This window comes from Poeciliopsis prolifica, unplaced genomic scaffold (assembly GCF_027474105.1).
Source record: "Poeciliopsis prolifica strain line A6 unplaced genomic scaffold, Auburn_PproV2 SCAFFOLD005, whole genome shotgun sequence".
Taxonomy (NCBI): Eukaryota; Metazoa; Chordata; class Actinopteri; order Cyprinodontiformes; family Poeciliidae; genus Poeciliopsis; species Poeciliopsis prolifica.
The window spans coordinates 7,561,051-7,578,932 of NW_026562380.1; the positions used below are offsets into that span (position 1 = coordinate 7,561,051).

At 35.6% G+C, this 17,882-nt stretch overlaps 1 protein-coding gene across 5 annotated transcripts in view; it reads left to right on the top strand.

The window, feature by feature from the left end:
• The first annotated feature begins 4,562 nt into the window (after nt 1-4,562).
• khdrbs2 (KH domain containing, RNA binding, signal transduction associated 2) overlaps nt 4,563-17,882 on the top strand; it is an 82,723-nt gene continuing 69,403 nt past the window's right edge. For all 5 annotated transcript variants that reach the window (XR_008605962.1, XR_008605963.1, XM_055029831.1 and 2 more), the window contains exon 1: nt 4,563-4,869. Coding sequence is in view for 3 of the 5 variants with exons in the window: in XM_055029831.1 (XP_054885806.1) it covers nt 4,779-4,869 (91 nt within the window). In the remaining 2 variants the exon portion in view is untranslated. The remainder of the gene's footprint in view (nt 4,870-17,882) is intronic.

Consider the following 17,882-nt stretch of genomic DNA (forward strand, 5'->3'; position numbering starts at 1 on the left):
GTTCCATACTGAATATTAAAATTCAAATTCAAACATACTTTATACACTAAAGTGGAGTCCGTATAAATGGTTTTTGCTGTCTTACCCTGTTGATATGTATAAGATCAAATAGTCCACTTGTGCTAGATGAGGAAGGTCAATATCAGCAGTCTCCAAATCTCCCTTGCCAGAAAACGCCCTGCAAAGTGAAAAGATTAGACAGTTATGGATTGTATCAAATTTTCTACATAATGACACATCTCAGTGTGTGATGTTCATCTGTATGAGTTGAAAAACAGGGTACACAAACACTGCCAGGCTCAGAATTTGCTTTGCCAAAGATGTGCAACCCCTGCAGATAAATAGTTAAGAAATACATTTTGGAAATACAAATTCTGAGGCTGCTGGTATCTGCATTCCCTGGTGAGACAACAAAAAATAATTTCAAAAGAATCCTCTTTACTTGAATCTATCTCTAAGTAGTACACATTGATCAGAAAACATTCACACTGTTAACTTTTAGCACGCATAAATGTACAGCACAGGAAGAATCTGTGTCAGCTGGTGGGTTCTCCACACAATGGATGTACCACTTGTTGCAGCTTTTACAAACAATATGAAAATTAAAAAAGTTAAATGGTCAGATTATTAAATTTAGGAAAATCTTCTCATTGTTTTTAGCTGTCTTTTTCCGTTAAATATTACTTATTGACAGAATGCATATAGAACTTGCTATAAACCGGATCTGCTCGGGATACACATTCTACATATGAGCTATATTTATGTCTTATTCACGAGTTAGACCTACTGATAACCGAATTGTGCAATTTACTGTCAGTGAATGTAATTCTTAAACTGTTTCCTATTTGCTACCAGCATAGTTAAAAAGTTTTGATGTTACACAATGCTTAAACTATTATGGTGTTAATAGAAAAAGCAAATAATCTGCCAAAGAAGGCCCACAAATTTAGGGCTTATATGGATAAGAAACATGACAGTTGTGAATATTTTTAAAAGTTGCCTCGTCTGTCATATTTCAGTCCGTTTAGTTATCAATGAGAGTTGAGAGCAATGCGCGTTCCCACGACTGGGCAAGCAATTCTTGGCAGGCATGAGTTTCTCACGCTTTCAGGACATTGACGTAACCTCTTATATAATTGATGACAGGACTTCCGACTGGACTGCATATCACCACGAACAATCATAAATGTATTAAAATTGAGTTCAAGTCAAAAACAGGGTCAAGGGGCTAAAAAGAGTACAACTATGTCAACATGTTAAAAAAACTAATGCATAATTATGATGTAAACAATCCATACATTTTGATATTCTGAATTAAACAAAATTGAGTGTAATGCTTTGTGAACCAGTTAGTTACAGTAGCACTTATTGCAGCTTTTTTTTAAAAAAGTATTTTTTAAAAACAGAGTGACAAAAAACTAAACGCAATTTTTACCCACCTTGCTTGGTGAATGCTTTTTCCAGTCTGATAAATGAGATAATTTTTATAATGACTTTTTCCTAATCTCATGAAATTTCAAACTGCAAACAAAAAAATCTGGCAAATTTAATTTTAAAGCAAACATTAGTATGAACAAAAATATTTAAAAAATATATATTTTTTAACATCATTAAATACACAAAATGAAATGTTGTAGACCACTTCAAATCCAGGAAAACATTCATCCATTGAAAGATCAATGAATTCCTTGACTTTTTTCCATGAATAAATTTTGCAATATAGAGAAGAGCCTGGATTCTAAACACTTGTTAAAATTTTGACTGTACAGAGAAGCAACTTTGATATATACATTTTTTAAATGAATAAAAACAATAAAAACAAACAGTGAAAGTAAGAAATCACAATTTCATTAAGCCAAAAAAAAAAAAACTGCTAAAAATGATATTTTATAGAAATATAAATTTTCCCGGTCTGCATCTTGATGGCAGTTTGTTGTAGTGTTGTACTTTGTTCAGCAGATGGTGTAACCCCTCTCCCAGTGTTGCAATTTGTTTCCTATATATATTGTAGAGTTGCATTGTGACCAACAGAGGGTGGCAAGAACATGTTGAATGAATTAACAACTGCCCAACACCAGATCATACAATCATACTCAAGAGTTCAGGTTAAAATAGAGGTGACTCTTTTTTAAAAAGAGTTTAAAAATATATATATATCTACATTATATTATACCTCAGACTTCCATTTCCCATCAAAAGCAACAAACTTAATTATGGTGATTACAGAAATAACAGTATGAATAATCACAATCATAAATCATTACACTGACTGCAATCAAGTAAAATTTCCACCTAAAGATCTTTGTACATACAAGGTGAAATGTTTTTATTTGTGTCCCGAAGAAACAAAATGTCCTGGATTAACACTTCTGGCCCAGACCAAATATTAAACTCGCTTTGATAAATATAGCAGCTGTAGTACATATGCCAAACAGGAAATGCTGCGTTTACACTAAAAAGTGTAAATCTAACCAATGTTTACACCCACAGACAGTACACTTAGTAGAAATAGAGTAGAATGGATCCGAGTCAGCATCAAATGGAGTCACATGAAATTGATCTGGCATCTATTCAGAATGCCTCTTGGGTAAACTCCTTTGCATGATTTCTGCACAAATTGGGATGGGAACAGAAGGATGTGGCTCTCATTGGACCTTTTGCTCCAATGAGATCCAAAACTCTCATTCAACCTCTTATTGAAAGACAATGAGATCTTGAATAAGAGCCAATAAGACCTAGAATTCATTGGAGAGGCGTTTTATTCCTTCTGGCCTGGGTACCAGATCTTTCTGGATCTGGAATATGCAGCTGGGCATGTGATACCTCAATGGCAAGATCTGAGTTAATAGGTGATCCAAAAGCTATCTGGTTTAAATTATGTTAAGAACTCTGTGTGAGGAGTATCCATGTTCTATACCTTCATTCAGAAGGAGATTAATGAAGTGAAAAAACAATCACCTTTTGAGCTGTGATTGAAAAGTGAATTAGTAGGAAGAAATATTAATTTACTCTAAGGAGAAGTGTGAATGTGGATTGTTTCCTGTGTTTGTCCTGTATTTTATCTGCAGGCTTTCCACAACAAGACAGTCGCAGTGGATATAAAGTTCAGGCTCTTTATGACCCTAAAAATAACGCTGAAAATAATTATTAATGACAACAAATTGTGTCAATTTTCAGAACAGTGCATTTTGTCTCAGTTTTATTTCATTTAATTATTATGTGCCAGAGATCACATCAAAGTCTGCCAGATTGGTATGTCTTGCCAATTGTAACTCCCTCAAGGTTTATATTCATAAGATGTTTAATTTACGCAGTAAACAACTCATCCTATTAGAGGAGGAAACATAAATAACAACAGAATAATTAACACCCACTTGTGAAACAGTTTGTCTGCAGGTCCCCCACAGTCTTTATGATTCTGATTGCTGGGAAGAGACATGACTTTAAAGGTCAAGTGGAGCTGGAATTGGTCCTTTGCCGGGCTCATCTGCTAAAATCTCATTTGTGAGTGAGTTAGACAGGCAGCATGCTGGGAAGATGATGACTTTAAGATTCAACTTAATATTATGACAAGATTGGGGAGGCATTTGAATTCATTTACACATTTTTGCTTGACCCTCAACTAAGTCACTTAACTTTCTAAAAGTAGTTGTAATTTTTTTGCAAGTTTATCTTGTGGTCATCAGTTATTTATTAAGCATTGTTTATGGTCACAATGTGCATAATGTGCTCCAGCATAGACACTTGCAGAAAGGAATACCTAGCAGCTTTAAATCATGGCAGGTAACCTAAAAATCAGACAGTGAAGATATCCACCTGCATAAATAAAAGTAAATTCACATTCTTTTAAATTTTATGTTTAGAAACTTTGAACAATAACTTCAAAGCCCTGTTTTTAAATCATATGACTACAGACGAGACGCTGGTTTTCTTTTAATCTATGTTACATTTCAGAAGTGAAGCTCTGTTGGGGGCCTCCTGCTGCCCTGGGGTTTCAAGACTTCTGGATGGCTCTGCTTTATAAAAACAAACATTTCAAATAGATCAAGACCTGTTCAGCATGAACAACTACAAAAAGATGTCTTTTTCTCTCAATGAGCACATTTGGTTGTGAATATTGTTGAATAACAGAAACTCACGACTTAATTTGTAAGAAGTTTATAATTATGAAAAAAGGTGAATCGACCATATACCAAACAGAAAGGCTACAATGCTGAATCACCCAAGTAGAACAAAAGTTAAACTTTTGATTTTGATTAAAGGACACCTTATCAGCTGGACTTTCTTTTATCCTCCTTATAAAGCATTTATTTTCTGCTTTAAAAAAAAATACATCATTTTACCAGTCGCATATCTTCCAAGAACAAGTGCGATCTTCAGCGCAGATGGTTCACGCTCAGAGGGGACCTGGCTGAGTCTTCATCAGCACCAGTCCCACACTGAACGTAGCCAATAATGTTGCCGAGGGGCGGGGGAGGGGAGGGGAGCGCAGGCTGCAGACCCCCTGAGTCTGACGAGAGTCTGGCGGCTTTCTTACAGAGGAGAGGAAGCGGCGGCGGAGATGGACTCACACCTCTGATTACTGCTCATCCTCCAGCCAGCTTTTCTCGCAGATCTGGAACGGCTACATTTCACAGACGGGATTTTTTTTTGGGTTGGTTCTGGGCGGACAGACTGCAGCCACCTGAACGCAGGAAGGAAACAATCTTAGTTACATTCCGACGCTCAGTTCTGTGGTCTCACCTGTACTGCCGGTGGAGAGACTCGCTGCGATCATAATGCATCCGAATAAGTGCTTACCTGAACTGATGGCCGAGAAAAACAGCCTGGACCCTTCTTTTGTTCATGCGGTTCGGCTTCTAGCGGAGGGTAAGTCAGGTCGCTTGTTATTATTTTTCATCCAATTTGCTTTGAGCGTTAACGTGCTGTATTTTACTGTAAGCATTGCACAAGAAGACTTTACTTTAGTTCATATGTGTGCAAGTGATATTGGGTTTACTTCTGAACTTTGCGGAATATCTGCAAACACGGAAAGTAAAGTGTGCAAAGTCAAAGAGTAATCACCTTGTCTCCCAATATGTCAGATTTGAACAGAAAGCTCTTTTCATATTTACATGTAAAACAATCAACAGTTAACAAATCACACCAACTCCTGTGATGAATTGAAGTTAAAAGGTCAATCTGTGACTAAATTTGTCTTTCTGATTTGTCAAATAAGTGAACAGAAAAGTACCAGACATTGGCCAAGTATATACTATACAAATATTGTTATACAAATATTATAATACAAACAGTTTTACAAACGCAGTTTTACATTCTGGTAAGCTGGACAAAGTTGAAACAAGATTTTAAAAAATGAGACTGAAAGAAAAATAATTTCTGAAATATCAGATTGATGAAAAATAAAAGTTTGACTTTTTATATATATATAAATCTTGCAGGTTTTCTGATTTTGTTTCCTTCCTGTACTGATTGTCGTATTTTGCCATAGGGTTCTGATGAATATCAAGGCACACAGGTTTTAAAACATTAAAGTCCTAAAAACAACTGAAGTTTTTTCCACACAACTCCTGTGGTTTAAATTGTTTAATTATATTCTGGAGAATGTGACGGAGTGGCCAGAGTTATCTGGTAGCAAAACCCTCCTCTGTCTGTTGCTGCACACTATCAGTCAGCTGGCTGAAAGAAGGCAACACATATTATTAAGGCAATATATTATTTTTTTAGCTAACCGTTTTAAAACTTAACTTGGCAACCTGGGACATCATCTATGTTTATCAGCAGATGATGAAAAATAATTCTCTGCAAAAAGTGTTTGACAACTGCTGCTAATTTAGCAGATATTAGGCCTATAATTTGCATAATCCTATGAATCAAGATAACAGTAAATGAATTATATACATAACGTAAATTTGATATATTTACTCAAGTACTTTAGCAACCGTGATATAAGTTGCTTTTCTATTCTGAAATCAAAGCTATTAGATCATGTGGGAAATTTTTGTTTCAATGTTTTGTGCAAATACAAGACACTTTACAACTGGTGTATTTTTTTTATAACAGTGTTATTTGTAGCTTTTTCCTTTTTTTTAATAGCCAAGATGCTCAAGCTCACAAAAAGTAGTGGCGACTGTGATGAAGAAGAATGTGGCTTAATTTTGATTAATTCTGTCACAGTTACATGTTTTCCTGATATTATGTAACCATAGTCATCCTGAGACAATTTCATACCTGTCTTTGCAGACTCAAAGTGACCTCAAATTTCAATTGTGGACACCTCTCTATTGTGCATATTTAAATCCAACCTACATTTTTATGAAAGTTTTCATTTGTGACTCTAAGGTAACATTGAGGAACACGTATATGTACGATCTTTTTCTCATGTGTCTCAACATTTGAATGTGGTTCTCATTGCCTCAAAACAATTGCTGCAAGATCAGACCTCAAAGAAACCAAATGAAAGATAAAAAGTTAGATGAGTAAAATTAAGAGTTGCCTGTAAAATACTGTAGAATATGACTGTATTAAAGCAAAGTAAATCTATGTATGAATAATTTTTGTGACAAGAAATCTATCAAGCAAATATAAAAAAAAGTTTAAAATTCCCTAATGACCTTGAAGTTCCTCCATTGAAGTATCATTTGAAACCCATAGTGCTCTACTGTAAACTGGATTACCTTCTCCTTTTAGAGTTCGAATCCAAATGAGTATATATATTTTTTTACAATTTTACTGATGCAAAAAGTTTAATATTTTTAAAGAAAACGTGTATATCAGCGTGTTTGTGTGAGAATAATGTGCATCAACTGGACAGGATGTCTTTGGAGTTCGGTCCCCCCTCCCTTTTGTGTTCCTGCTGAAATGTGTTGATGAGACACCTGACAGTGCCGCTTTTGGCGCTTACTGGAGTGCAGATGGGATCATCTGTCACACACTACATTTTGCCAGATTTTCTCAAGGCTGACTCACATGCACAAAAAGTGAAGACAAGAAAACATGTTACAGAGGCCATTAGGATGCTGTCATGTGTAAGAATTCATCAAATGGCAATTTTAAACTTTTTTTGAATACACTAGCTCTTCAATTAACCATAACTAACTATGCAGACTATTGATGCTTTTCAGATAGACGCATGAATAATACACTAGAACTGGCAGTTTCAGAGGTGTGTGCTTTCCCCAAATCATTGTAAAAACTTCAATTTAAAGCATCATCCATAATACTGGACAACCACCTCTGGAAATGTTCTAAACTTCTGCTGGCTTAATCTTAGGTAACAGCTGGTATTTCTTTTTCTTTCACAAAACTCTTTTCTCATTGATAACGCAGAATCCTGCATACCTGCGGGCAGCAAGATAAACTGCTTTCAGCAATTTATTGATTCAGTTATTTATCACTGAACAGAAAGGCACGTAATCCTGCATTATTCATATCACAGACAATGAAACACAAAACATGGATTTATTGTGGTCTTGGATAACATCTCCATATTTAAGAAATATATTATTCACGCCTTGTGAACAAATGATGACCTGTACATAATCATTTGTCTATATTTGAGCAGAAATATGATAGTTTAGGAAGAGGATAATTTATCACCTGGTTGCCTTGTAAGGCCAGAGGTATGCTATTGCATTAAAGTCTGTAGAAACGTTCATATCTTTTCGACATTCAAAGAAACAATAAACTTAACAATAAGCTTTAACAGCTTTCACAGCCAATGGCCATAGCTGTCTCGGCATTTGCTGAAACTGTTGAAGGCATTTGTCAGTGAGAACAGAAGGCTAATGACTTATCAGACTGACAGATGAAAGTCAACTCTTTCTTGCTCTTTACTTTTTTCTCGCTGAAGAACAGTGGTGTTGTTTTTTATAGTGGGTGGGAGTCAGAGACGAGAAAGGCGAGCCATTAATAGATCCCACAGGTCTTCCTTGCAAGACTCGCCTACATGCCATGTACGGAAACCAGGGGGATTTCTAATGAGTTGAAAGGGAGGCAGGAAGGAAGTGATGGACATCGAGATGAGCACTGGTGTCTCAACGTTTCTAAGCTTATTTGTTTCCAAACCAGGTCCTTTTCTCAGGTTATATTTCGACAGAAAATGTTGTGATAGGAAATACATTCTGTCATATTGCAACCTTAACTTTCAAGGATTTTTATTGGGATACTACATGTTAGGCTTGCTCAGACTGGTGTAGAAATATTTGGCAGATAACGATCTTTAAATTTTGTCATAGATTTTATTTTTTCACCCTCAAGTTACTCTGATACCCCCAAATGAATTACAGTTTTTAAGTCACTGTTGAAAGGCCACTTGTGTGTGATTTTATTCCGAAAGAAACATGTCTATTTTATGAAGGTTTGTTAGAAACACTAGAGGAAACAGTACAATAAAGACCAAGGAACACAACAGACAGGTGAGGGTTAAAGCTGCCGAGCATTTTAAAGTGGGGTTAGGTTAGCAACAACATCTCAAGTGAATATCAGTCCAGAATCATATTGGATTCAAGTACTAAATTGATCAGTTTAGACTTTGAAATTTCGATTTAGGCTTTTTGTCTTTTCCCCTTTGCAGACGTCTCTGGTGTGTTGTTTTTATATTCCTGTGTTCCTTTGGACAGGAACACTTAATGTTGCCCAATAACTTGAAATATAATGCTATTTTTTTCCTTTGCTCTCCTCTAACTCCCAGCTGCTCCAGGCAGACATCCACTCTGCCTGAGTTTGGTCCTGCTGGACATTTCTCCTGATTGAAAAGGATTTGTCCTCACCTGTGTTGTCCAATCAAAATGCACAGCCCAAGGGACCGAATCAAGTTGCAGATTAAATGCCATTTTCTGATGGCCAATTTCTTCAGATTGAATGAGTTGTATTTCTGTCGTGTTTCATATGAAAAGTCCTAAGTACTTAAATAAAAAGCATCTGTGGGGGGAAAGCCAATTTACCTTCTATAGAAGAACTTAAGTCTGCTTTTGTAAAATCCTAAAATTAAGGTCTGCACCACTTGTTACGATAGCATCTTGTGGGTGACCAGTAATTGAGGTTTTGCCAATTCTCAGCAACGATTGTAATGAATGACGCTTGTTTTGACAGCTGCTTTGATAATAAATTGTGGCTTTTCATAGACTCCTGTTCACACTTTTATCCACAGTCATATTTCTGTCTGGCTATTGTCAGGGAGAATACAGCATATATTCATGAAGCCTGAAAGCTTGACATAACTACAAAACATTTCACCAACCCCATTTTATGTTTCATTGTTTGTTTACCTGTGATAGCTCTGTCTGGGACAACAGAGAATCTACAGCAATGGATCCTATTATTACATCGACCCCTGATTTAGACCTTAATTTAACACCCCAGATTCACTCATGATTAGTGTAACAACAAATTTAGAAACATTTTTCAGTCAATTCAAATAACATATATATGAAATGACAGGTTTAATGAGAAACCTGTCATTGGACAGGACACCTGAAATAGAATATACTGACTTCCATCACACTAAATATATGACTGATTATTGTGATAATTAAATACATTAACTAGAAATATCATGCTCTTTTTCAAATATTTAAGTTGGTTGGCCAAAATGGATTGTACTGAGGAATACATTGAACTAGACATTGTTCTGTCACTGCTCATAGATCTTTGGTGACATTTCCAGATATTTCAAATTTACATCTTGATCACAAAGTACAAATGGTTCAAAGAAGATTGATGTCTCGAACACGCCTGTTACCCAAACACTGAAAGATGACATTACACTCTCTCAAATTTGATACAATTATCCTTCCTTCATTCTTTCATTACCTCTTTGTTTCCTTTCTTCTTTGTTTTCTTCCTCCTTTCTCTTTTCCTTTCCTGCTTCCTTACTTTCAGTGGTTTGTGCAGAAAGGTAAAGCCTGACCACCACAGACATATTTAGGTTAAATATATAGTGAACGTGTCAAGTGGCTAAAAAAAGATCTGAAAAAGTATGGGAGTTTGACCAGGAGAAAGTAAAGAGAGCAATATAATCCCTCTTTATGTTTAACTTTTACTTCTTTACTCTGTACCCAGAGTGCATCTTAAAGTCATAAAATTGATTTAGAACATGATTATTTTTTACCTTGAAATCCAAAAATTGATTTTCACTTATCTACCTTTCTTTATTGTTCATCAGTTGTTATTCACATTTTTCTTGTATCCATTAAGGCCTGCCCTGGATCCAGCAGTGACCGAGCTTGTTGTCACAGATAAACAGCAGCTCTTTTTAGTGTGATCTATCAAAAGGACGCCAAAATTACATCTCAGAAAAGAGATGTAATTTTGGATTGCATCTTCAGCATTTAGCAGACATCCTTACTGAGAGTGACTTACAATGAGTGCTCAGGTTGAATAAGATTAAATTCCAAGGTCACAGGCATTTCCAGCAACAGAAACTAGTGAATGTGCCAAAGATTCAGCTCTCAGACAACAGATATTAGATAGCAGATTATATTACAAAGTCTTTGATATTCACATAAAAGAGGGGACGTTTTAAAGAAATACAACGACACTGGAAAATGACGTCAAAGTCTTACTGGTTAAATTACAATTCTTCATTGTTAATAACATTTTTATTTCTATTTGGATTTAAGTATTCCAGACAGCAACACATGTGAAGTAACAGCAATCTAATGAGGCAAGTGGAAATATATTCTTACCACTCTTTTTCTTTTACATTTAGTCATGTAACAGCCTTGAACATATGTGTTAAATTGGCATTTTATGTGTTAGAGGAATACAAAGTTAATGTTTAAGTTAAGACAATCTGAACTCTTTTTCAGGCTCTATCTTATTTACTTCCAGGATTTCTCTGTTGTCTCCATCAATGTTTCTATCAACTCATACTTGTTTCCTTCTTCCTGCTGAAGAAAGAAAAGATCCTCACAGCATGATTTTTCATGGTGGGCATAGTATGTGGAATTGTTTTTCCACCACAAATTATTACATGTTGAGCAAAAAAATATCTACACAAAACACCTTCTTTCTTCACACGCATGCTGTTTTTCTTTAATAGCTTCTGACAAATTTGAAATGGGATTTATTTTTGGTTTTTGTTTTCAACAGTGACTTGAAAAACTAATTCATTTAGAGGTGTCAGAGTAATTTGTAAAGCAATGTATCATTTTTTTTTGGTCAACTTTACAGCCACAAGATATTTTATTTTTACCAGATAAAGTCCAAATGAGATTTATTGAAGGGTGGGATTATGACAAAATGTGAAAAAGTTCAAGAGGCAGGAATGTTTTCTGTCCTTGTTTATGTAAAAACTTCATAAAGGCCTGCCTTGGATCCAGCGGTGATGGATCCCTTGTTTTTGTTGCTTAAGAACACAATTCAGTTTTTAATCTCTGCCAGTGAGTTTGAATTTCAATAAAACATTTAATAAAAAGCAAATAAATGATGCACATAACTAATAGGTTACTGTCTCAACATATGAACTATTACTGTTGAATAGCAACTAGAGGAAAAACTAAACATGGATAAAAGAGAAAAATTACCAATAAAACTGTCCATGAATTACCAATAAAATTACCAATAAAACTGTCTTCTGAATCCATTTTCTAACCTCATTGGCTTCAGATTGTATTTATGCAAATTAAACTGTAAACTGATAAATATTAATCTGTATGGTTTTTAATTCTACCTGCCATATCAGTAATTTAAAAGAAGAGTGATCATTAAAAATCCATTGTGATTAAAATGATAAATTACCCCTTACTTTTAATTTGTATTTTTTGTCAAACATAATTACTTTTTGACTCAGCACACTTCTCTGCAGAGAATTTGAACATAGCATTATAATTAGACGAGATGGCCTCGGTGCATCACAGTTAAAATCACATAATCGGCATGTGACCAAACACTTGGTCGCATGCGGCTCGGAACACTTCTTCCCAGCCTCCTGGATTGTTTTTCACCGTCTTTGTATGAAAGAATAGGCCACAGTTCATTGTGCATCTTATGGTTCAATCCCTCCACTCTACTCCTTTCAGGCATTGTAACATATTTCATGGTTTGATATAAGCATGCAGTCACTTAGAGGGGAGTAATTACACAGATTCATTTTTGCAGCCAGTGTGAAGTTATTGTTGTAGATACTGTTCAATGGTTGGAAGAAATCTGTGAATAGTTGAACCCTCTGCTAAAGCACTTAATAACAAGCCTCTGCTTTTTGGCCTCTGTCTGCATTTGGCCCAGCAACCTCAGGTTCAAAGTATAATAACAATTTTTCTCCCTCTCAATTGGTTTACTACTATGTAAACAAACATTTCCAAGGATTTTAACATTAATAAACAGAATAATCAAATAGGTGGAAAACCAAAAGACATACTGTCACCTTACACACCCCATGTTTCAGTGATTTTTCTTTTTAAGCTTGCAGATTAGATTTAGGGCTATTCAAGGTCCCCTCTCTTTCATGCACCTACGTAAAGTAAACAAGCAAGTTGTGATTAAAAGAAGAGAAAATACTCAAAGAAGGATGCTTACTGTGTGCAATTTTTGTCTACTCAAAGCAGACATCAGATTCCTCAATGACCCTGAGTGTGCTCCACCGGGTGTGATAATGTGCATGCTTCATGCTCTGTTTTATCTCATCAAATCTCAGTGTGACATGGCAGTGCAGCAGACTGGAGATTAATCAGATATATGTTGGTGGAAATTAGGATGATTGGATTGATTAAGGTGTCATTTCATCACTGTATGCCTGTTTTGTCTGGATTCATGTTTCTCTGTCAACCCATTGGAGAAGCACATTTCCACCCCTCCTGCTTGAACCTCCTCTTACAAGCCCCAGCAGAGAGACAAGATGATTTAATACCACAGAAACTGTCTCTGATAAGTGTACACATTTCAAAAGGCTTTTTCTTCCTCAGTAGGAGAAAAAAAAACTGCATGGTAACATAGACTTTCCAGCAAATAAACAGACATGGAATATTGTGTGTCCAAGAGTAGTATGTTGTTTTTTGGCAATTTTTGGTGTCAACATATTGAATGTTATAGTCTCCACATTTCATTTATATAATTTTCTGGAACATTGTTTAGGTTACTTTGATGCAGTACAAGTTATTCTTATCAAATCCCTGCTGTCTTTGGTAACTTATGTCTTTTTTAGTTTTCTTTGTTATTGGTTAGATCAGAACAAGCACAAGTAACATCATTCGGAAGAAATTTGCACTCAAATTATCAGGTGACATTCGAAGGTGTCAAAATTGGGTATAAAAGCAGTTTTCAGTGAAGACTTGTCTTCTTCTATGAAGACATGACATTGATTCTTGCTTTCATAAAGGAAAAGTTAGTCAATGATCAATACACTTAGCTTTTAGATACATTTAGAGATCACAACAACAGACTTTTTGAAGAGAGGATTTTATAACTGGGAAATATGCATTTTCAAGAAGTAGATATGAATGTGCGCTAGGTCTTTATAATTTTTTTTTGGTTTGTTTGTTTAATTGTAAAGCAGCAATATCGCACAGAACACTTTTGGCAATTCGCATCAAAGCAACTCTCAGAAAACCCTAAATTTTGGCTGAATTTGTCTTGAAAGTTATAGAGAAGATTTCCAAATGAAGTTTTAGAGATCTAACAATAACAAACTTTTCATCTCACTTTTGATTCAATCCTATCTTTGTAAATGAATTGGACCTTGAAGAAATAAACCAAATATTACAAGCCAAATTTTTGTTCTGGTTTGTGCTTTCTGATCACTTTCCAAAACACTTCTACATGTAACTGCAGCGTTGAAAGTGAACATCCAGTATCTGCTAAGCTTTTAAGCAAATTAAATAACAGATTTAAGTTTGTGTGGCATTCTTTCTTTTATTTTAAAAGAAAAAATCTTCCCAACTTTCCTTCACAGGGAATTTATAAATTTATTTCCCATTTCAAGAATAAATGTACTTCAAACTGTTATTTGGTCTCTTTTGGTGCTCTGTGTCACAGCATACTTGCCAAAGCCGATGTGTTTAAACTTAAGCCATGGCAGGCTGACTGAGCAAATTCTCTCTTTCTCAGCAGAAACCTTGTCTCTTAACTCGTAGAATTGCACACATACATCTGGCTGCTGTGTGGTTGATACCTTGTTATGTTTTTTTTTTTCACTGCTGCCTGCTCTGAAGCAGCACTGATGCAGTTCGGGCAGTGAAACAAAGGGGATCAGGGGCACCAGAAAAGCCACTAAGATGGTTTTACTCATTCAGTCCCCCAAATGAGATTTTTTTAAGCCGACAAGAAGGACTGAAAGAAGTGACCTTCAAAGTGCACTCGTTCTACTTTGATCTTTAGACTCCTGCTGCTCTCTACCATGCTCTACACAAAGATGATATCAGTTCTCACCTTTTTCTGGATTAAATAGTGCAAGCTGATTTTCTTTCTTTTCTCTTCTACACAATCTGGCTGAATTTACAGACAGGCTATTGGCTAGAGTACAAGTTTTCCATTATTACTGCTATTTCCAAAGTACAATCTACTTTCTAGCCAATTATAGATTGTTGATGTAGTCAAGTAAAAATTTATATTAGACATATTTGTAAGATATACGCTTCTCAGTCAAAAACATAAATTTTTTATTCAATCTAGATCCAAATCTGTTATGTCAACTGGAAACCTAGTACAACTGCAACACAATGGTTGGTTTTAGGATATGAATGTATGTTAAATGTAAAACATAGCATACTTACTCCATGGAGGCCAAAGCAGACTCTGCAAGACATGTCTATACCAAGATCAATTTTTACGATTGTTTCCGCATTCCCATTTTTACACAGCAAACTGTTTGGTGGAAAATGGTCTTCACATCAAATTGTTTTGTAATCAAAACTGAGCTGATGAACCTGAAAGTAAGTGCAATAAGTCGCAAGAACGACCATCAGCCAGAATGCCACTAACCACTGAGTGGTGGCTGCCCTTTTGGAGAAAAAGGTTTTTTATCCGCACAACTAGCTTGTCACACTTGCTTGTATCCATTGAAATTGTGGTAAATAAAGAAATTTTACATGAAAAATTAATGCAATCGGTACACTGCTCTATGAAATTATGACAGTCTGGGACAGTGTGCCTGCGGCTCACAGAGTACCAATAAGTAAGATATTGGTACTCTTTTATTCTTCTTTGATGGCACTATTGATGAAGACTGAGAAAGCCCAGTTTTCTCAATGGCATGCACAGCTTTAAGATTAGATCAAGGGTTCAGAGTGATGTTCTTCAAGTGTTCATTCTGTTAACATAGTTTCTTTAAAAAAAAAAAAAGTTACCCAAAACTAGAAAGATAAAAATGAAAAAGAACTGTTACCATGAAATACATTGCTAGAAAGACTGTTAACTTGTCTGTTGTCCAGCACACAGCCACAGACATCCTGCATAAGAAATGTGCTCTCCAAATGGTCACAGTTTGAAAAGCTGACTGTTCACAGAGTTCTGCCTCCACGCATATTTTGCAAAGTTAAGCCATTTTCCAACATCCTCTCTTCAGATAAAAGTGAACTCTGGGCTGGAGGTCCAATGTGAAGCTTCCATAGTCAATAAAGATTTGGGGAGCCCTCTCAGCTGGTGCTGTTGTCCATCTGTGTTTTCTCATGTCTAAAGTCTCCCCTTCGTGCTTCACTCTGATGACAAGCTTTATTGACTGGCCAGAAAACTCATATCCACTCCATAGATTGTAGAGAATTTATGGAGTATTGTGAAAAGGGACATGAGAGACACCAGATCCAGCAATGTAGAGAAGTTGAAGTTTGCTAATGAAACAATGTAAGCTTTCTTAAACCTCAGCAGACACACATGCTGTTTACCTGCCACTCACCACTGACTAACAGTAATTTACGCAAAAGGACCCATGATCAAGCCCAAGTCATACTCTGTACATTAAATAAACATACTTTTCAGTAGGTCAATGTTTCTGTAATAAAAAACATGTTTCACCTTTTGAATTGAATAACTGTAGCTTAAGCAGTGACTGTCGATGAGATTCTAATTTATTGAGATGCACCTGTATGTGGAGGCTCCTGTTCTGTTTAAATGTCACAAATAGCGATGTGAATCATCTCTTCTGATAGAAATAAAAGGTGAGCAAGTTTTCCAGTCTGAATAACTTTGATTTTTAACTGGAGGTTTTAGTCACACTCTGTTTCCAATTGCAGATAACTGCAGGCTGGACATTATCTGGTTAAGGGACATTACATACTAAAGTCATCCTGGAACCTCTGCAGGAAACATGTGAAAGCACTTTTATGTACAGTACCAGTTACAGGTTTTGGCACACTTTCCTCATTCATCTGTAATTAGTTTGGTGGTTCTGGTCTTACACGAATAACAAAGCAAATATTGAGCTGTTTTCCAGAACGCATTGAGTTTTAAGATTTCATATTGTTTTTCTAAGATTAAATTTTTAACTTGATCCTATACAGTATGGAGTCACAATGAAAATCACTGGAAACAAAATCGGAAATGATAGAAATGCGTGCAATATTCAGCTTGTGACCATGTTGTGGTTGGAATGAGGATTTTGTTCCTGTATGTATAGAATGTAGTTCTGAAAGATTCTCCAGCTTTTTGTCTGACATCAGTACCCAAGATGTCAGTCAAACCGACAGAAGTATCCAAATCAGTGGGCAGAGGCAAAGTCAAAAGAGCACAAGGGATCAACACACTAGAGGCAAAAATCTAAAAAAAAACATGCCTGGAATGCTTGGTAGTGGAAACAAAAACTGGAATGGAGAGAAGGTAACATAGTAAATAAATAAATGTGGGAGGTGAAGGTGACTAGGAGCAGGTGAGTTCAGTTAAGCAAGCTTGAAATCATAGTAGAAATTATGGTTTACTGTTTAGTGCACCTTGTTGCACCCGGTTGATTATTTGTGTTTCGCAACGCTCTCACTTCTGCCTATGAACTGTTGACAAATGCTTGCAGCTAGCAGCAAAATATCCAAGTTCGGTCAGGGGAGATTTTATTGATTGATGATTATGTCTGGGTTAACATGGAATACAACAGCCTTTCTCTTCCTGGAGCTGCTGCCTACTATGTGGCGGGTGTGTGCATGCAGGCAGATTTCTAAACTACAGAAAAGTAATTGTTAAAGTCAAATATGAAAAATTGGACTGATGTTCATAGATGATATTAATACTGCTGTCATGGCAGTATTTATCAATATTTTATTTTATAATTTTTTTTATTTAACAATTTTTTTATTACTCAGTTAGTCTTCAGAATAATCAAAAGATTACTTGATTACTAAAATGATAATTGACAACAGCCCTAAATCATGATCAGCAGAGGTGAGGCAGATAAAGGCTTTCATATGACATTGTAGAGATTTTGCAATACTAATTATTCAATGCTTGTCCATGTTTGCTTTATTTATGCAAAATCTAATGGACTGAGTGCTTTTCTTTTGGAAAAAACGAAGTTATATTTATTGTAAGTCAACAATGTTGGTGTTACCAAATATTTGAAAAATAATTTCTTATTCAGTAGTTTTTCCCACCTAATAAATGAATTTAAGTTAAAAGGTGATCTTTTCATAGTATTATAATACACTGCTGTCATACATGACTGTTTTTTATTACACATCTTTAACAGAAAAATCAATAATTTCAGTTTTTAAAGAAATACCGTTGTCACTATTGATTTCAGAACAAACCCAAACATGAATATTGCCACAATTTGGGGGCTTGGGTTTTGGAATATGCTGATGCATTTAGATTATTTGGTTTCCCATAATCCCTGTTTATTCCAACAGCCATTTTGTTACACTCCAGTTAATTGTTTTTCCTCACAGCTGCAATCAGTTTCTAATCAACCACATCAACAAGGAACTTGAGAAACATTGTTCAGCAATCAGCTCTCCTGCATCAGA